Here is a 20,725-nt window from a genome sequence, read left to right on the forward strand (position 1 = left end):
AATAAAATTAATAAACGTGATAGAGTGTCTCTGACTGTACTTTTCTTACCACAGGCAACTAATTAATAGGTACTCATCGAGACAATTCTAAAAACCAATTGAAAATTTTATAGCAACTTTTCGTGCTGTTCGGTTGTGGAATGCTTTGCCAGACATTAGACGTGCTAAATCCCTTCCCGTTTTCAAAAATCTTTTGAAAACTCATTACCTTTCGCTGATTTAACTTGCTTTTATTTATGGTTGTATAATACTTTATATATATATAAAGTATTATACATATATACAGGGTGATTCATGAGACGTGAGCAGGACTAAGCCTACACAATCAGTAAATGTTAATGAATCGTTCACCATCATATTTAAGTAAAACAATCACGCTTTTTATCTGTTATTTAACTTTTTGTTACGGACAAATTTGATTATCTACAATCATGGACACCCTACAACACTTAATTGACAAAAATAAAACCTCTTTAACCGTTATGACAGCACTTTGATTATGAAGAAAATAAAATGTCACACTTGAGTGAGATACGATTTTACAAAAGTAACCACACTCCGATGACATTCAATTTGCCACTTATTATGGATAAAACAAAGAGGGTGACCATAAATATCGTAAATAAAATAAAACTCTTTTTTTTTAACAGTTAAAATTAAATTAACGTTAATATCACAAATACTGGTACGAAACAGTTGCTGATAATTTACTGAATATGCAGGCTTGATCCTGCTCACGTCTCCTGAATCATCCTGTATATAAAGGATATATATATATATATATATATATATATATATGGATTGCTGACACTTTGAAGATCGCCGAGCACAGTTTGATATAATGTTTCTTTACAAAATCATTAACAACTTTATTGACTCCCCCTCACTTCTTGGTAGGTTATTATTTAAGATACCTCAACGCACTGCACGCCGCAAGAAATTATTTGCTATCCCTTTCGCTCGTACAAAATATAGCTCAAATTCTTACTTCAACCGTTGTCTCAATTATTACAATATAAATGTATCCCACATTGATCTTTTTTCGTATAAAACCTGTGAAAGTTTTAAGAAACAAATTATTACTTAAGATCGAAATTATAAACATTAAAAAACTGTTTATTTAAGTAGGTAACATTAATAAAAGTAGTTATACTTACACCTTTGTAATAACCTCTGCATATTAGTACTTATAACATTGTAGGTATTAACTTATGTATATAATATTCTTGTGTACCCCGTGTGGATGTAGGTATGTACGAGTATCAACGAGCCTGCCCGTGCATACATATACATGGATGAATGAATACAAATTCACTCAAGTTACTGATAACTTTATTGTTACTTACTGATAACTTTGTTTTCCGCTTACTGCTCCTAGACTAGCTACTTTAGATTAAAACATATTATTATTAAGGTAGGGCACTCAAGGTCTATTAACACATTGCTTATTTTTACATTATTTTTTGTATAAGACTGTTTGTTGCCTGAATAAAAAAAAAAAAAGTATACACCGTGTTTTTTTTTATTTCCGTTAATTTCAAGGGTGCATCCCTGAGCTTAAATTAAGTAAGTTTCTCAAAGATACCGGTATTCTAATTAACTCCATTTCGGAGATAATCAATAATTAATTTTTATCTTATAAAGCCCTTACGAGCGTGTACACTTGCCTTAGAGCCTGTTTACATTTTGATTAGTGTTTCGTACCAGTTCATACATTTGCTACTAAACGTAAGTACTATCTCGGACGATCGATGTTCGAAATGACATTGATATGCCACAGTTTTCAATTGTTTAGTTGAGTTAAATTTAATATCCGTGTTATAACCACGCTATATGCAACATTTAATTACTTTTTATAAATATAAAAATAATTAACAAATAACAAAAAGATTTTTTTTTCACAAAATTAACTATGCCATTTAGTTTCCTTAAGCGTAGGTACTTACCGATACCCCGAAGTAAACGGAATTAAATAAAAACACGGTGTATATGTATTTATTTTATTAGTATGTATTATATTGTTTGCGTCTTTATTTTGTTGAATTATATGTATATCGGCACTACCCGTTCAATGTTGTAAGTTCATAGTTTCCTGCTACCCAAAGGTTGTCTGGAAGAGATCGCTTCTTAAGCGATAAAACCGCCTGTTGTTACCTAACTTTTAACCCTTTTCCGGGCCGCACCAATCTGCAAGGTTTTTCCAAAAAATCCAAATATATTCCAATTAATCCAGCTTTGATGATTCATTTGAAGACAAGTAACATTTCCTGAAAGTGTAATCTAATTTAAACCTTAAATCGGAATTCTAAAGTTGAAATTCTAATGGCGCGTATGTGGTCGATAAATCGTACTATGCCTGGAAAAGGGTTAAGTGTTTTTTCATTTCCTGTCTATTTTTAACTGTATGGTGCACAATAAAGAATATTTACTTACTTACTTAAAATCCCAAACGCAACTGGGTTACGTTGTTTCATCACAGAGTTCCTATTGCCAGTATTGCCACCTCCTGTCTCCATCATCAGATCAGCTTGATGACACACGATCGAAGTGCCAATATAGTGTGTGCATATTAGGGTAGTGTATACATATTTTTGGAACTTTGTCCGTATCGATATTTTCAGACGTGACCGTAATCTTGCATTGTCACTCAACTTACATTATGTATGCAAATTATTAGCTCATTCGGAAATCGGGAAGTGGGTCAAATTTTGCCTCCAAAATTTGACCTACACAAACGAACAAACTTACATACTTATACTAATGAGGCAAGTTAAATAAACGCTTTTAAAAATAGCATCAGTGAAAAGAAAGATGAAACAATGCATCGACCTTGACGATCTAGATTGTAGATTGAGGAGAGGTTTACATTATTACTATTTTTTATTGAATAAATAATTTACACAATAATTTATTATTGTCTAGTCGTGCGCTTGAGTAACTAGCCAATTACCGTCCTCCGATTCTTTCTCATAGCTAGAACGCAGCACGCAAACGTTATCAACGCCCGTTTCTTTTTTAACAGTCGCTAAATTTTTAGGGATGAGACCCGCCGTCAGGAGAGGAAGTAAAATACTGGCGTTTCTTAAAGCAGTAACCAAAGGACCAAGATATAGGGCCAGGGTCACAGGATTCACTTTAGTCGCTCTATTATAGCCCGGACGGTTATCAGGGGTTATAGGTTCGGCCTTGCGAGGATTCGGGTTCGCAACATGAGGGGACATTGGAAACTGATGATGCCTGTATGGATTATTGTAGTGCGTTGGCCAGGCCCATCCAGGTGGCAATGGAGTGTTTTGATGCTGTGGGAAATTGCTCCTCCCAGCCATAACATTATCATCCGTTGTAGAGGCATTCAGTTGATACTCAATATCTCGACAGCGGAGAAGCCGATTTCTCTCACGAACGCGTTGCATTAAATCCATAAGAGACAGTTCCTCTTCGTCATTGATATCTGGCACGGCGTTCAGCGTAATTAGATCATTCAAGTTAGGCTTTTTGCAGTCCTCTCTTTCGAAGTAATTCTTAATGTAGTTTGGAGTCGCTTGCTTGTCTTGGAAATGCATAAAAGGCTCGCTCTCAGGGTCATCTCCAATCTGAAAGTCTGAATGCTTGGCAAATTCTTCACAATCGGAACTAGAAATGTTCATTACAGCCGGACCTGAGGTTTGTGGCGATTTAATGATATCGGGATCAGCCTCAACTAGCGGTACTTCTTCAATGGTTTCTAATTTCTGTGCAAGCTTTTCTTCTTCTACATTCCTTGTTGTTGCATTTAGCGTAGTTGATGCTAATTGTTCTTCCGGACTTTTTTCTTCTATCATAACAAAGCCAGATTTTTTGACCGTCGGTGAAGTGAACGCTTGCAATTCGGAATATGTACGTAGTATCGCATCTACGTGTCGTCTATTTGTGCCTTCATCGTTCGAAACATCACATTTCTTCTCTTTATTTTTATCGGTTTTTGTGCCGTCGTTTTTGTTATGGTCACACAAGCAACACGTTGTAAAGAAGTTGCCATTTTTCGCGAAGGCATTGAAGAGTTCATATTCTATGGTAAACCATGCTTTCCACAGCTCGCCGTACCGAACTATAATAACATAAATATGTCATCAATATCAAATATTGGAATTGAAATAAAATCGTTTAGGTATGGTTTTTAAATATATTTTTAAATTTCAAGCCATTCTAACAAAAAAATGCGACTTCAGTTTTAGTTACAAGAAAATCCTGTGCAATGTGAATAATGGATGAACTCACATCTAACAAACGCATGGCATGGCAAAAATATAAACTGCTGCAGATCCAAATATTCATATTATTAAGACACCTATCAACTGTCAACTATTGCTGTAGGTATTTGTACCTATCATAGGATCATAGCCTTAGGTTGCGATTCCACCAGAGATGTGCGAGGACGCGTAGCGAGGGATGTATTTGTTAAGGACCAATAAAATCACTCTCATCACTCAGCGCAGCTCTAGTGGACAATATTCTATTGGTTCTTAACACAGTCTTCGCTACGACGCATCCTCGCATATCTCTGGTGGAAACGCAGCTTCGTGCAAGGCGGTGCTTTAACCGCGCAATACTTCGATACCTGTTAGCGACGCGACCAGAAACTTAGATGACGCTAAGATTAGTTAAGTTTAAATACGATTAAGGCTGTATTCGAAATAAAGATTTTATCCGTTAGGTAGGGCAAGCAGAAAATTAGATTGTTATTAGACATAAGAGTTATGTAATCGTTCGTTATATCAGGTGTTATTCGATATTTAGGTCACGCAAACCCTAAATCCCAATTCCTTATTCGAAGAGCGAGATGAACGAAGGAATAAGAAAATAAAGAAAACTTATTCATTGGTTCATAATTATAGCCAATCACACGCAAATAAAGACAAGGAAAGGTAAAAAACAGCGAGACAGAAAATCTCGATCGTGATTGGTCAGTCAATTTCCCGTACAGAATTCGATTACGCTCAGTTGTACTATGAAACGCACATATTTAGGTTATTATCGCAGTAATTACTTCAATTAGACTACTGAATGTTACGTATAATCGTAGAGCGTGAATTGCTTAACACCCTAATATAGGTCATATTATCGTAATCCTAGCTATTAGATAATAGCATGCTGTAAACCGTCGAGAAACGGGCTATTGTTCCGAGCGCGGGCGAACAATAGGCTTTGTATTCATGAAGTAAGCGAGTCGGACAGGTGTTATTGTTTTGTTTCACTGACCTAGTAACCGAGTTAGCGTGTTATGCAATATTTAAGTCAATAATTAGATATTTGTGAGAATTATAGTTATGTAAACGATAACGAGATAACACGATTTAACCCGAACAAAGCCGAATCAAGTAACCGACCAATCAGAGGGCTTGATTCAGAACGAATCGAAACGCGTCTTATCTCCTTATCGTAAGGGTGTTCCTTTTCTACGAAATTCGTATATAAGCGAGGAAGGAACGGAGTGAAATCGTAGTCAGTCGTCGAGTGATCCAGCAACAAGAAGCCTCAAGAAAACCAAGAAGAAGAAACCAACCGGAAGAGAACCAGAAGCGGTTCAATCGCGTAGTAGGGATTGTAGGAGTATTTTTATACCTTTGTATCGCGTGTAATAAAAGTCAGTTTGTGCGAAACAGTAGTTTATTTAGCTATCTCCTCGCGCATCGTATTCGCTCCTCTTCACGCGGCGACGTAGAGGGCCGTGGTCACGGTCTTGGCAGTAGGAGTGGTGGCGACAGCCCGGTGCCTTCTCCATTGAGCTATCGTCGGCAGATATAGCGCCGCGGGCTGCTATATTTTCCTGGTCCTTCGAACCGGATTAACTGTCAGCCCATCAAGACCGTCGAGATCAGCTTCTACTCTGCGTGAAGAACCCTATCGTGCGACATCGTCAAGATGCCGATAATTCGGACCAAGAAGGCTACGTCGGTACAGAGCGACGAAGACAGGCAGCGTTTCCTAGAAGAAGGCGCGGCGGCGGCCCAACATCGTGAGGTTGCCCGCGAACACGCTGAGAGGACTGAGGACGCCGACGCGGAGCGCCCTCCCCTCCCCCCTGGCGAGTCGGCCGACGCGGCAGCGGTCACCCATCGAGCTGCTAGTGCGGAACCGTTAGGCGCAGCGGCTACATTATCGATCGACGACGTCTACCAGAGACCACCGAGGTCTCCCTCGCAAGATACGATGTTGCTATGGCGGAGGGACCTGAACAAACGCCTGCGACGTCTTGCGAGACCTACACCGATCCCGTTACGTCATTCGAAGACAGTGGTTAAAGACGTTACCACATCGCAACGACCGAAGGATACTCCAAAGGAGGCGAGCACTCCGGGTAGGCACACCCGTGCGCAGTCCGTGTGCTCACAAGCGAGTACCGTCATCGAGGCCAGACTCTCGCAAGCCGAGCTGGAGGCGAGCGAGCGGCTAGCGGAGATACAGAAGAAGGAGCTGCAGTTAGAAGCCGAGTTAGTGAAGAAGAGGTTGGAAGCCCAGAAGCTGCAAATTCGTGCAGAAGCCAGTGAATCCGACGCGGCATCCGATAGGAGCGAAATCGGACCGCAACACCAGCGCATCCTGACATGGATGGACGAATCGCAGGACAAGACGCTAACCGAGCCCGTCAAGTCCAAGAAGAGGTTAGCCAACGAGCCCCCACCGGATTACGAGACTCCAAGGCGCTCCACGCGGGAAGAGAGGCATATTCGACGTCGCTCACCGAGCCGCGAGGACCGTCGGCGATCGTTATCGCCACCGATCGAGCCCCGTACGCCGCACACGGAGCGTACACAGCTCACTCAGGAAGGAACCGTAGCGGAGTCTATGTTGCAGTTATTCGAGAAGATGCAAATGGCGGCTCGACCGGCACCGAAGGATATCTTCGAACTACCTCACTTCTACGGAGATGTGAGTGAGTGGCGAAGTTTCTACAACACGTACACCGAGACATCGAGAAGATATAAGTTTACCGACTACGAGAACGTCGCTAGACTGCGTATGGCGCTACGCGGGGACGCGAAGACATGTGTGTCACACGTCCTATCGACCGCAACTCGTCCAGATATGATTATACGAATACTGAAAAAGCAATTTGGTCGGAGCGAAGTATTGCTAGACAGAGCAATCGAAGATTTGCGCAAGCTGCCAGCGTTGGGACCTACAGCGAACGATCTCAACAGCTTCGCAATCAAAATTATGAACATAGTGTCCACTATTATGGATATAGATCGGAGACACTACGCCGACAACCCGTTGCTGATTCGCGAAGTAACGGACCGGTTATCGCCCCATATTCGAAGCAGGTGGTGCGACTACGCACGCAATCATCGTGATACCGACGAACCTGAGATCCTGCAACTTGCTGACTTTCTGATGGAGGAAAGTGAACAAGAAATGGCGTTTTGTCATGCCCGCGCAGCCCCGAGGCGTGCGCAGGTACCGTCAGCAGCACCGAACGCGCGCGCGACCGGCACTCGTACGAATACATCCGCGCCGCGTTATCCGATTCCCGCTACCACAACCGGAGGTCGATACGCCACAGCACAGAAGGTGACGTATGCGACGCGTCAAGCCAGTACATCGAAGTCGACGTGCCTGTATTGCGGCGGCAATCATTCAACGCCGGAATGTCGCAAGCTAGCCGCACAGAGCATAGGCGCAAGATGGGAGTGGGCAAAACTCAACCGAATATGCTATAGGTGCATGGACGCGAAGCACCTCAAAATACAGTGCAAGGCGAAAGGGTGCGGTGTGGCAGGCTGTCCGCACGTGCATCATCGTCTGCTCCACGCGGAGACGACGCAGGAGCTCCGTGATAATACCGCGATGGCGATGACTCATGCTACGCAACGAGCGGCCGTAGCGCGAGTTACTACAGCATCGATCGAGCCGACGGCGGCACAAGAGCCGCAATCTACGCAAGTTACGCCACGAGAGGACAACGAACCACGAGTCTACGTGTCATCGACCCCGAACTACAACGTGTTGTTGAAAGTGTTGCCTGTAACGGTAACAGGCCCGCAAGGAACAGCGCATATTTTCGCTTTTATCGACGACGGATCGACATTGTCGATGATCGATCAAGACGTTGCTGATGAGATAGGTGCAGTGGGTCAAGACGAGCCGTTATGTATTCGAGGAATAAGGAATCTCAAGCACACGTCGATAACACAGACTGTTAAGGCCACCGTGAGACCGGCGAAAGGAGGTACCGAACACGAGATTACCGTCAAGACCGTAGATGGCCTAGGAATTAGGTCACAGTCGCTCAATAAGGAGCAACTACTCAAATATAAACATCTGGCGGACTTAGGCGACGAATGCTACGTCGGAACAGGCGTACCACAGATGTTAATCGGAGGTGATTATAGTCACTTGATTACACCGACGGAAATCAGGCAGGGCGGCGAGAACGAGCCGTGCGCTATGAAAACACCACTAGGTTGGGCGTTTTTCGGTAGAATGCCACGCATTATTCGTACGAACGAGCAAACCGTGCTACACTGCCGTATGGGGGATGAAGATCTCAACGAGCAAGTGAAGAAACATTGGTCGATCGAGGCGTTAGGCGTAACGCAAAAGGAGAACGTGAGTCCGAGCGATCAACGAGCCATCGATATATTCAATAAAACCGTGAGAAAAGTTGGAAATCGCTACGAGGTTGGCCAGCTATGGGCGTCAGACGACGTGAAGTTACCACCGAGCTACGCTATGGCGCGTTCAAGATTACATAGCTTGGAAGCGAGAATGCGTCGCGACAAGGACTTCGCGGAGGACTACGAAGCCCAGATTCAGAAGTTGCTGAGAAAAGGATATGCCGAGCGTATTATGGAACCACCGCAAACCGACAAGACTTGGTTTTTGCCGCACTTTAGTGTTTTCAATTTAAATAAAGGCAAAGGAAGAGCCGTATTCGATTGTGCCGCGAAAAGTCAAGGAAATAGTCTGAACGACTATATTTTAGCGGGACCAGACCTGCTAAAAAGCCTGCTGGGTATACTACTGAGGTTTCGCGAATGGAGCTTCGCAGTAGTAGCAGATATACAGGAGATGTTTCTGCAAATCCAGATTCGAGCCGAAGACCAGCAGAGCCAGCTATTCTTGTGGCGAGGTACGAGAAGAGACATGGAGCCGCAAGTCTACAAACTAAACAGAGTTTGTTTCGGAAACGTATCGTCACCGTTTCTCGCGCATTCAGTGCGCAATCGTAACGCAACCGACAACGAGGACAAGTATCCAGAGGCGGTCTACGATATACACAATAATCATTATATGGATGATTATGTGGCGTCCTACAAGACTGAAGACGAGCTACTGAGAGTGTCATCGCAGGTACGAGACTCTCACGCCGATGGAAACTTTCACCTACGAGGCTACGCGAGCAACAGCGAGCGACTGTTAGCGAGCATCGAGCCAGAGCTTCACGCACAAGAACCGACGCATCTAGGCGAGAAGCAACAGACCGTTCTAGGAATGACTTGGGATCCTAGCACCGATACTCTAGGATACAATACGAAGATGCTGCGCGTACCGGACGCAGTAAAGAATCACGAGCGACCACCGACGAAACGAGAGTTACTCAGCGCGATTATGTCAATCTACGACCCGATGGGACTTATCGCTCAATTCGTGATAAGCGCGAAGATAATATTTCAGCGAGTTTGGTCCAAAGGAACGGATTGGGACGCACCGCTACCGCACCAAGAAGCTGAAGACTTTTTTCAGTGGCTGAATGCACTGAAACATGTAGCTACGCTACGCATACCGCGACAGTACGAGACACCGAGAGCTGCTACGAAATATACTCTGCATATTTTCACCGACGCGTCAACGGAAGCATATTGCGCTGCAGCATATTGGCGCATAGAAAACTCAGAGCAAGAGGTTCGAGTAAGTTTAGCAGCGGGCAAAAGCAGAGTTTGTCCACTGAAGGTGCTATCCGTACCGAAATTGGAGCTAACAGCGGCAGTCATCGGAGTACGGTTAGCAGAAACAATTTGCAACGAGCAACGATACGACATCGACGAAGTGATTTATTGGACGGATTCAAGAGTCCTACTAGGATGGATCAAAGACGACGCACGAAATTATAAGCCATTCGTATCACATCGATTAGCCGAGATCACCGAGAAATCGAATCGTCAAGCATGGAGATATGTACCGACCGATCTTAATCCGGCAGACCATGCTACACGAGGCAAGCCTACAAGGAGGATCGACATACAGGATGATTGGTACAGAGGACCGCAGTTTCTCTACCTAGCCGAGGTGGAGTGGCCGAGCCGAGATATCACAGTAAACCGCACCAAAGATCTTCCTGAAAGGAAGCTGAAAGTCAAGTCAGGAATCGTTTTATCGACTACGACATCGAAAATGGAGCCATCAAGCGTATTACCCGATATACGTCGCTTCAGTAACTACGATCGATTGATTAATTCTACAGCCTACGTGCTACTTTTCATCGATAAGCTGAAATCCAAGAATAGGGGACTACAGCTACAAGTGCAACACATTAAGCGAGCAGAGCATATGTGGATACAGAATAGTCAACGGAGAAGCTTTCCAGACGAAATACGTACTCTGCACATCGGACGCGAAATCGACAGGAAATCGAAGCTATATACGCTAGCACCAGAGTTATGCGACGACGGCGTGCTACGTATGAAAACGAGATTGGGCAACGCTCCAGTACTCTACACGTCACTACATCCGATAATACTGGACGGCAGAGACTCATTCACTCGATTGCTGATTCAGAGAGCCCACAGACGATCAGCGCACATACACAACGAAGCCGTGATAAATCAGTTACGTCAAGATTATTGGATTTTGCATCTACGACCGATAGTGAAAGCCGTAGCGAGAGACTGCGCACTTTGCAAGCTACGTCGAGCTTCACCGCGAGCGCAGCCCTTCGGAGACCTACCCCCCGAGCGACTACAGGCTTATCAACGACCGTTTACCTACACCGCGCAAGACTATCTAGGCCCCATGTACGTGACAATAGGCCGGCGAAGAGAAAAACGCTGGGTCTGTTTATACACATGCCTAGTCACCAGAGCCATCCATCTGGAAAGCGTGCATAGTTTGTCGACGGACAGCGCGCTACTCGCCCTACGACGATTCGCTGCGCGACGAGGATGGCCACACACGATGTACAGCGACAACGCGACATGCTTCAAGGCAGCATCAACGGAGCTACGAGAAGCATATAAGCAGTGGCTACCACAGCTACGTGCTTACGGTCTACATCATCGGATGGAATGGAAGTTCATCCCGCCTGGTAATCCCTCTGCAGGCGGAGCTTGGGAACGCATGGTGCGTACCGTGAAGACGGCAATGGCGTACACATTCCATACAAGAGCACCGCGAACAGAAGTCTTCGAAACACTATTAGCAGAAATCGAGAATATCGTTAATAGAAGACCTCTCACACACGTTAACGTCGACCCGCAATCCGAGGAAAGTCTTACACCGGCACACTTTCTACTACTGCACAACGCAAACCTACCTATGATCGGAGTCTACGAAGAAAACGACAAGAAGCAGTGGAAGGCTGCACAGGCGCTCGCAGACCACTTCTGGCGGCGCTGGACGAAAGAGTACTTCCCACTGTTAGCACCACGTAAATCGTCCGACGAGGGAGGACGACAGATCCAGCCGGGAGACGTGGTCATCATCGCTGAACCCAATGGACCTCGCAGCGTATGGCCCAAAGGAGTCGTCGAGGTCGTCTATCCAGGCCCCGATGGACGGGTCCGCTCCGCAGACGTCAGGACGAGGCACGGGACGCTACGCAGGCCGAGCTGCAGACTGGCGGTCATCGCGTCGCAACCCATGCAACAGGAGTCTTCGACTGCGGGGACAAAATGTTAGCGACGCGACCAGAAACTTAGATGACGCTAAGATTAGTTAAGTTTAAATACGATTAAGGCTGTATTCGAAATAAAGATTTTATCCGTTAGGTAGGGCAAGCAGAAAATTAGATTGTTATTAGACATAAGAGTTATGTAATCGTTCGTTATATCAGGTGTTATTCGATATTTAGGTCACGCAAACCCTAAATCCCAATTCCTTATTCGAAGAGCGAGATGAACGAAGGAATAAGAAAATAAAGAAAACTTATTCATTGGTTCATAATTATAGCCAATCACACGCAAATAAAGACAAGGAAAGGTAAAAAACAGCGAGACAGAAAATCTCGATCGTGATTGGTCAGTCAATTTCCCGTACAGAATTCGATTACGCTCAGTTGTACTATGAAACGCACATATTTAGGTTATTATCGCAGTAATTACTTCAATTAGACTACTGAATGTTACGTATAATCGTAGAGCGTGAATTGCTTAACACCCTAATATAGGTCATATTATCGTAATCCTAGCTATTAGATAATAGCATGCTGTAAACCGTCGAGAAACGGGCTATTGTTCCGAGCGCGGGCGAACAATAGGCTTTGTATTCATGAAGTAAGCGAGTCGGACAGGTGTTATTGTTTTGTTTCACTGACCTAGTAACCGAGTTAGCGTGTTATGCAATATTTAAGTCAATAATTAGATATTTGTGAGAATTATAGTTATGTAAACGATAACGAGATAACACGATTTAACCCGAACAAAGCCGAATCAAGTAACCGACCAATCAGAGGGCTTGATTCAGAACGAATCGAAACGCGTCTTATCTCCTTATCGTAAGGGTGTTCCTTTTCTACGAAATTCGTATATAAGCGAGGAAGGAACGGAGTGAAATCGTAGTCAGTCGTCGAGTGATCCAGCAACAAGAAGCCTCAAGAAAACCAAGAAGAAGAAACCAACCGGAAGAGAACCAGAAGCGGTTCAATCGCGTAGTAGGGATTGTAGGAGTATTTTTATACCTTTGTATCGCGTGTAATAAAAGTCAGTTTGTGCGAAACAGTAGTTTATTTAGCTATCTCCTCGCGCATCGTATTCGCTCCTCTTCACGCGGCGACGTAGAGGGCCGTGGTCACGGTCTTGGCAGTAGGAGTGGTGGCGACAGCCCGGTGCCTTCTCCATTGAGCTATCGTCGGCAGATATAGCGCCGCGGGCTGCTATAATACCCATCAATCAATTAAGTCATCGTCGATGATTTGGCCCGTGCAAGTTCAAGTTTTTACCACGTCCAGCGCAATCGTCGCTTTTAGTTTCCCCAACACGTAAAGCCGACAGCATAACTATAGTTACCTGTGTCATACCCTGTAGACCCTGGAGAGTTTTGCCAAGCAATACCATCATCTTTGTTTCGGACATCTGATAGTCTGGAAAGCTCATGATTACTGGCCGAATGGCAAAGAAGATGAGGAAGGCGTTGGCCGGACATAATAACATCAGAGACTAAAGCCACATTCAAGCTAGCATACACCGCACCCAAGAAATAGCGGCTTGGAGAGCACTGGTGAAGAGTATACACAGTCGTCACATCCCTCAGTCATGAGGTTACGACAAAGAAGACCATCTTTGAAGCATTCTCCTGACTCTTTCGTCTCTTTGCCAAAGTTTATTAGGAGACCCTCGGGACTGATTTGTAATCTAACAACATTACGTCTATAAAAAGTTAATTAAGTACCTGATTTATGTCCCGGGGTATTTTGGACGACCAACGGCAGATCGCTGCGGTGCTCCGTGTACGGCTTGTTGATGTGCTTCGGTTTCGTCCATTCCGTCTTGCAAAAACCACGCGTCAGCAGTCTATTGTGCACTGAAAGAGGAAAAAAGATAATTCGGGTGTTCTACTTTGGTGGTTGACTTGAGCACGAAAGCCGACATATACACATTTCTCTTTTCACTCATTTATACCATCGCATCGCTTTTTAGTTTTTCAGCAGTCGCATCACTTTCCTTTATACTACATTAAAATAATTGGTGCATGTGCATTTGTGCAATGTTATTATGTGTATGCCATTTGGGACTCAGGTTATAGTGACCGAGTTTAAGCGCTTCAAAGATGGTTGAACTTAATTAATTCAGTAACTGACGTCAGGGACTTAGACGCAGCAATACTTCTACGCATTGCTGCGTCTGTAATGCATCCTAAGAAGTATAAAAACATCTAGAAAATCATGAAATAGTTTGTAGATATTTTTATCTTTTTCAGTAGTCAGATTAGCTTAAAATTCGAAATGAGGATGGATAAAGGATACCTACAACAATCATAAATACATAGAAAACATAAAGAACGAATAGGACATTCAACCTTTAACGCATAAAGCGGTAAAAAATTTGTAGGAGTCGGTGAAATATCAAAAATACACCAAATTTTCTCTTAAATGACCCATGATTGGTGCCCTCAACAAATGAATGATTTGCCAGTTAATAAATAAATATTACCTGCTAATTACAACCGCCAATTTAGTATATATTTGATATATGATAGGTTCTTTAGTCTGTCTTGAGAAGGTAGTGAATATCTGTTTCCGAGAAACTGAGGCGTTTAGGGAAACCAGGGCAAGGTAGCTCTGGGCAGTTAGGTCGAACTGGACCCGGCTTGGGATACGGACAGCCGTGGTACGGACACTGAAGCTTCCTCTTCTTGTGCTGCACGGGGAAGGGCCATGATGGAACCGGGGTCCAGGGCTCGAAATCTCTTATTCTATTAAGTTTTAACGATGTAATTTCAAACGGGTTATCTTTTGTGACAGGGAAGAGCATATTTCTCGATTCTAGAAAGCCTTTTTTTATTAATTCGATTACAATTCTCAAAAAGCCAGTGCCAGTGTCCAAGAGAGTTAGGTAAGGAGGTATTGTTACAGGATCATCGGCATTAGTAGCCTGACATGGGCATTTAGGCGGTTCAGGGGGACATTTCGGTGGTGGTGGACAAGGACAAGGACATTTTGGCTCTGGAGGGCATTTGGGTGGCTCCGGCGGACATTTAGGTGGGTCAGGTGGACATTTGGGAGGATCCTTAGGAGGTGGACATTTAGGCGGCTCTGGTGGACATTTAGGTGGGTCAGGTGGACATTTAGGTGGCGCCGGTGGGCATTTCGGTTTTGGTGGCGGCGGGCAGGGCTTGATGCATTCAGGTGGAGGTGGGCATTGCGGTCTGTCGCTCGGGGGACACCTTTTCTCCGAATTCAATATTGTCATATTTTCGACTTGTGCTTTTATGTCGTTGAGGTATTGTAAACGATTACGCGCCCGTACGCGCTTAAGGAGCTCAGAAAGTGATAGATTCAAATCCAGACTGAGCTTATTTGCAGCATCATCAATATCGCTAGTTGCGGTCTGCACGCAACTTTGTACTATAGTGCCAGTTTCTCCAGACGTTTTTTTTCGTTTCTTCCGCTTTTACAGCTGTATTTGTGTTTGGCTGTTCAGAGTTTTGCTCCTCCGTGGGTTTTGTTGTTATCTGAGCTTTTTCTAACGTTGGAGTTGTTTGGCAAGTAGCATTGTCATTCATTAGTTTTGTTTCTGTCAAAGGCTCTTTATGTGCCACTTTTTCAGGTTTGATTTCAAACGCCGCTTGAGGTTGCATTTGAATAATTGAATCGATACCTTTGACCGAATTTGTTGTCAGTTTCAACGAAGGTGGTGGTGCTCTGACTTGTTCCAGTATCCTGGCATGTATTATGTTTGTGACGTCATTATGTTGGGGCGATGGAGGATTCATTTGTACAAGTCTATCAAATCTTTCACGGGGTTTTGTTCTGGTATCCGAAGCTGTATGTGCACCAACTTGTTCCATAACTTTGGCATTTATAAAATTTCTTAATTCAGCTTCAGTTTTGGGGCTTGGTACAGGATGTGGTTGTACAACTGTATCAGATTTGTTGTTATTCGTCGCTTTTTTCACGTTCTGAAGTACATCCATCAGCTGCTCCGCAACATTTGGTTTCGCAAAGTTTACGTGAGGCTTTAATTCGTGATTAGGGAGCGATTCAGGATTCACTTGTACAAGATTATCAAGTCTTTCATGGGGCCGTGTTGTATTTTCCGATGGAGTATATGCACGAACCTGTTCCATAACTTTAGCATTTATAAAGTCCCTTAGTTCAACTTCAGTTTTGGGGTTCAGTTCAGGATTTGCTTGTACAATTGTACCAGATTGTTTGTCATTTGTTGCTTTTTCTACTTTCTGAGATAAATTTATCTGCTGCTCCGCAACCTTCGGCTTCGCCAAATTCGGTTCAGGATTTGCTATTACAATTGTATCAGATGTTTTGTTATTTGTTGCTTTTTGCACTTTCTGAAATAAATTTATCTGCTGCTCCGCAACCTTTGGCTTTGCTAAATTCGGTTCAGGATTTGCTAGTACAATCGTATCAGATTTTTTGTCATTTGTTGCATTTTGCACTTTTTGAGATAAATTTATCTGCTGCTCCGCAACCTTTGGTTTCACCAGATTCAAATTTGCTTGTACAATCGTATCAGATTTATTGTCATTTGTTGCTTTATGTACTTTCTGCGATAAATTTATCTGCTGCTGCGCAACCTTTGGCTTTGCCAGATTCACGTGAGACAAAAGCTTTAATTTATCTTCTTTCTCCTTCTTCAATTCTTTTTTCGGCATAGTTTGGTCTTCAATTTGTATAATTGTTCCAGATTCCTGTGGTGTATCTTTCACCGTTTGGAATTTATGGTTTTCATGTTGATTATTCAATGAGAATTCAACATTTATATTATCGCGCGGAAAAGTATAATCAAATTTTGTTACGTCCATGTCATACATCAAGCTGTGAAAAACGTCAGCTACTGGTTCAGTATGACCAACGTATAATTCTTCTAAGGATCTATTAAAATCATATTGTTCCAGTGCTTCAATAGCGTTCGAAGTAGAAGCAACCTCATTCATCAAATTACCCTGAAGGGCAAAGTGATTAGGCTGAATATCATCAACATTTATACTCTCAAGGGGAGAATTGACCTTATTATTATCATTACTGACTTTCAGATCCAGCTGGATAAAATCTTGGCACTGTAATAGATGAAATGGTAATATATCATCATGTTCTTCAAATCCTAATTTCTCGATGGATTTATTAATTTCGTTACTTTCATCAAATGGATCGAAATCTAAGTAACAATGTAATGGTAACATATCGTAATGGAACGCATTAGGCCCAAAACCTTTGTCATTTTCAGGAACACCTTCCTCTGAGCTAGGAATTTCAGATAAATGTTCATTTTGAAAGTATAGATTACACCAGCTTATTTGATCATAGTATTGTGGATTATTGTTAATAGTCGCCTCTCTCTGTTGAGACTCAGCATGCTTCGGCGCAACTACTTCATGAACACCTTCTTTTTCACAAGAAACGTTGATGTTGATAGGGGGACTCGTAGCTTCGCTTGTGTCAATAGGTAGCCCCAGACGCTCCATATCTTGTAAGAGTCGTTTGTCGACTTGATCTCTTTCCATTGTCAAATATTTTTTTGCCAGTTCGTCATAAGCCTGTGCTTCAGAATCCATCTCGTATCGGTAACGATTATGCGCGGGACGCAGACTAGGTGGATCAACGAAAACTCTATTCTCGTCAATCTCATGAAAAGGTTCGGGTTTCTGAACAAGTTTGTCATCTTTTGTTACATCACTATCATACATGGTTGCATATCGCCAAACATTATCTGTTTGCAGCGAGCCATCTGTTGCAAAATGATCCCCTTTCTTATCTGCTTCTGCTGCGACCTCATCAGCTGATGCCTCATTTTTTTGTGCTTCATCAACAGATAAATTTTGTCTTATTCTTTGCTGCCATGCAAGTTTTCTTTGTAGACTTTCTAATAACGTTTCAGTATTTTTCTCACCATCTTTGTTGGTATCAAATACTGTGGTGTGTGCTATGTACACTGTAGGCCTTAATTTATTGGGGTCATCGTAGTGGTGCGAGCCAAGAGTATAGTCAATTGTTCTTTGGTACTTCTTGCACATATCTACTCCATCTGGTGGCTGGTTAGAGCTCGTGCTCCTCTCAATACTGTATATCACGTTGAATTTTGCTGAAAATAGCGAAAAATAGCCATGTTAAAAACAAAATAGTTCTACTAAATTTGCTATTTATATTTTTTTTGTGTGCTGAGGCAACATTTTGAGTGGCAAGATCACAAAGTTACACATGGACATTTTTCGCAATTTTCAGTCAAATATGGACATTGTTGTTTTTTTAAATAAGAAGTAAATAAAGTTTATTTTACCTTTTTGTAAGTATGAATTACTACGAAAGAGAATAAGGCAAACGGTTGTTTACGCACCCGATAGATTTCATACATTTTTGACTGATTTTAATAAAGCGTTAGAAAGAATATCAACATAGGCTATAAAAAACGATCGTATTGAAATAAATAATTTCTATAAAATGCAACTCAAATTACAGAATAAAGGGCTTATTAAATTTATCTGGTCGTCGGACACTTTCTGCTGAGAAGAACCTAAAAATAGATATAATAATCACTTTCCCGTACATATTGGCGCAAGTGTTTAAAGGTTACGTGCTTTTTATTTTTATGGTGAAATATTATTTCATCGAATGACATTTTCAAACAAATAGGTAGCTAGGTCATTTAATTGTATGAACACTAATGTGAAAGCAATAAACGTTATTATTATTATTATTTATTTTCAAGATTTCTCTTTCTCAGCCTAAGCTGGTAATTATAGTATCATCTACGGGCCAGAGCCAAGTAGATGAAACGTCGGATCAGGTTCAATTAATTCTTTCATCTTCTTGCAGAAACCTTCGTACGATTCTGCAAGTATTTATTATAGCTGCTTTCTGTAACTGTATATAAGTATTTGGTTTCAGGTCAATAAGTTTCTGTGGTGGAGGTATTTAGGGATGATACTAGTGGTTGACAGAACTATAGGGACAATATATACTTTTTCCTGATGCCAGATCCTGATAATTTCATCTTTAAGGTCAGTATATTTTTGTACTTTTTCACTAATAGTTTTATGTAGGTTGTGGGTATTGGGGACAGCGATATCTATAAGGTAAGTGATTTTATGTATTTTGTCAGTCAAGGTTATGTCCGGTCGGTTATAGTGAGTCGTTCTATCGGTGAGTATGGCGCGGTCAAAGTACATTTTGTGGGTTTCGTTTATTATTATTCTTAATTTTAAACCATTCCGGTTCACTGCGGGACATTAATACAAGAATTGTGTATATAGGATAGAAAGTCTATGTGACGAATTTCTGTCTTTTAGACAACGCTTTTTCTGTCTCTTTAAAGGAATGAATAATACAGTATGCATGCGTATATGGCAAAATAGTCAGTATGGGAGTTCCGAAAAATTTAAACAAAAGGGCGGACCACACACCGACCTTTTTATCAACCCAATAGAGGTGATTCAGCTCAAATTATAATGGAGATGAAAAAGAAACGAAGCTGTCTACGACGCTAATCAGGTACATCATTAATTCTTATGATGATACTTACGCCTGCGGAACTTGCTAGGACTGCAGCATATACCTTCACGAAAGATTCTCGGAACCATATTAATTTAACGAACTCTGTTTAATATTGGCGCGTGGTTTGATGCATTGATAATTTGGAGAAATAAAATAATTTATTTTATTAAAAATCACACACCTAATAAGCTCTACATTTTTTTATTTGTCATTTATTTTAGTTTGAAGTTTACTTTAAAAGTTCTGTATATATGTGCTAAAATGCTTTTTGGCCAGTACTATAAGGAACTATAACAATTAGATTTGTCGATTACAAACTCCTTGTGAACCCTGTTGGATAATGAATGGGTACATTTAGGTAAATTAGTATTTTGAACGCATCCACATTTGCGTTTTGTTTACACTTTGTGCAAATTTAATTTAATTGCTTAGATGTAAGCATAATTAAGGTTCCGTACGAAAAAAGTACAAAAGGAACCCTTATGGTGCGAATTCGTCCGTCCGTCTGTTTGTCTGTCACATCGCTAAATATCTGGAGAACCACTTAAGCTATCGATTTGAAATTTGGAATAGTTATGAACAAAGCTTACCGAAACATATTGAAACAATTTTTTTTATTAACTATGGAAAATACCCAATATGAAGAGAGGCAAAATTTCAAAGTCCAGTGACCAGGTCAAGAGGGGTATCGTTAGAAACTGCTACGTGTACCGTACGTAACACACAACTTTACGTGTGTTTATTACACTTGAAATTTTTATGAGATTACTACGTTTTTCAAATAAAAGAACAATTTTTTAATCGGTTTACATGGTAGACAATTATCCTCGAAAAACCAACATACGTGCATTACATCATGCAAATTAGTTAGACAATTTGCCGATAGACAGAGCTGTACACAATTATACTTAGTATAGGTACTTTTGATATTTAACAAATTTAGCACATATCAGAAAAATAATAAGGATCAAAGTCAAATGGCTTTCTAAAAATTTAATCATGCGTCGAAAGATGGCAGTACTGTGCCTACAAAGTTTTCTTTGACGATCCACCTCTATGTCAAATTCTCTTTGATAATATCAAAGATTTATATAACTTATATGTAGCGGTAATTAATACACCCGTATCGTCAAATATATATATATTTAATTTAATTTATATTTTTAATTTTATAGTAGAGGCAAAAGATAGCCGACCATCTTATGCATATAACAAGGATTATATTTGCAACCTCTATCAACGCAGCAGGGTTTCGAACCGGTTTTTTCTTAAGCCCCAGAATAGCCCAATGTTTTTAATTATTTTATGCTATTTACGTAGGACTGAATCAAGCATTTAGGTAACAATTTCGTATTATTAGTA

The 20,725-nt window shown here is 41.8% G+C and overlaps 1 protein-coding gene across 1 annotated transcript; it reads right to left on the minus strand.

Moving 5' to 3' along the window:
* Positions 1-2,861: 2,861 nt before the first annotated feature.
* On the minus strand, positions 2,862-19,618 carry LOC133531314 (uncharacterized). The gene is made up of 4 exons (XM_061869449.1): positions 19,392-19,618; positions 14,346-17,954; positions 13,585-13,716; positions 2,862-4,087 (listed from the first exon to the last, which is right to left on the minus strand). The coding sequence occupies exons 1-2, from the start codon at positions 19,447-19,449 to the stop codon at positions 15,232-15,234; spliced, it is 2,781 nt and encodes a 926-aa protein (XP_061725433.1). The 5' UTR covers positions 19,450-19,618; the 3' UTR covers positions 2,862-4,087; positions 13,585-13,716; positions 14,346-15,231.
* Between the last annotated feature and the right edge of the window lie 1,107 nt (positions 19,619-20,725).

Source organism: Cydia pomonella, chromosome 25 (genome assembly GCF_033807575.1).
Source record: "Cydia pomonella isolate Wapato2018A chromosome 25, ilCydPomo1, whole genome shotgun sequence".
Lineage (NCBI taxonomy): Eukaryota > Metazoa > Arthropoda > Insecta > Lepidoptera > Tortricidae > Cydia > Cydia pomonella.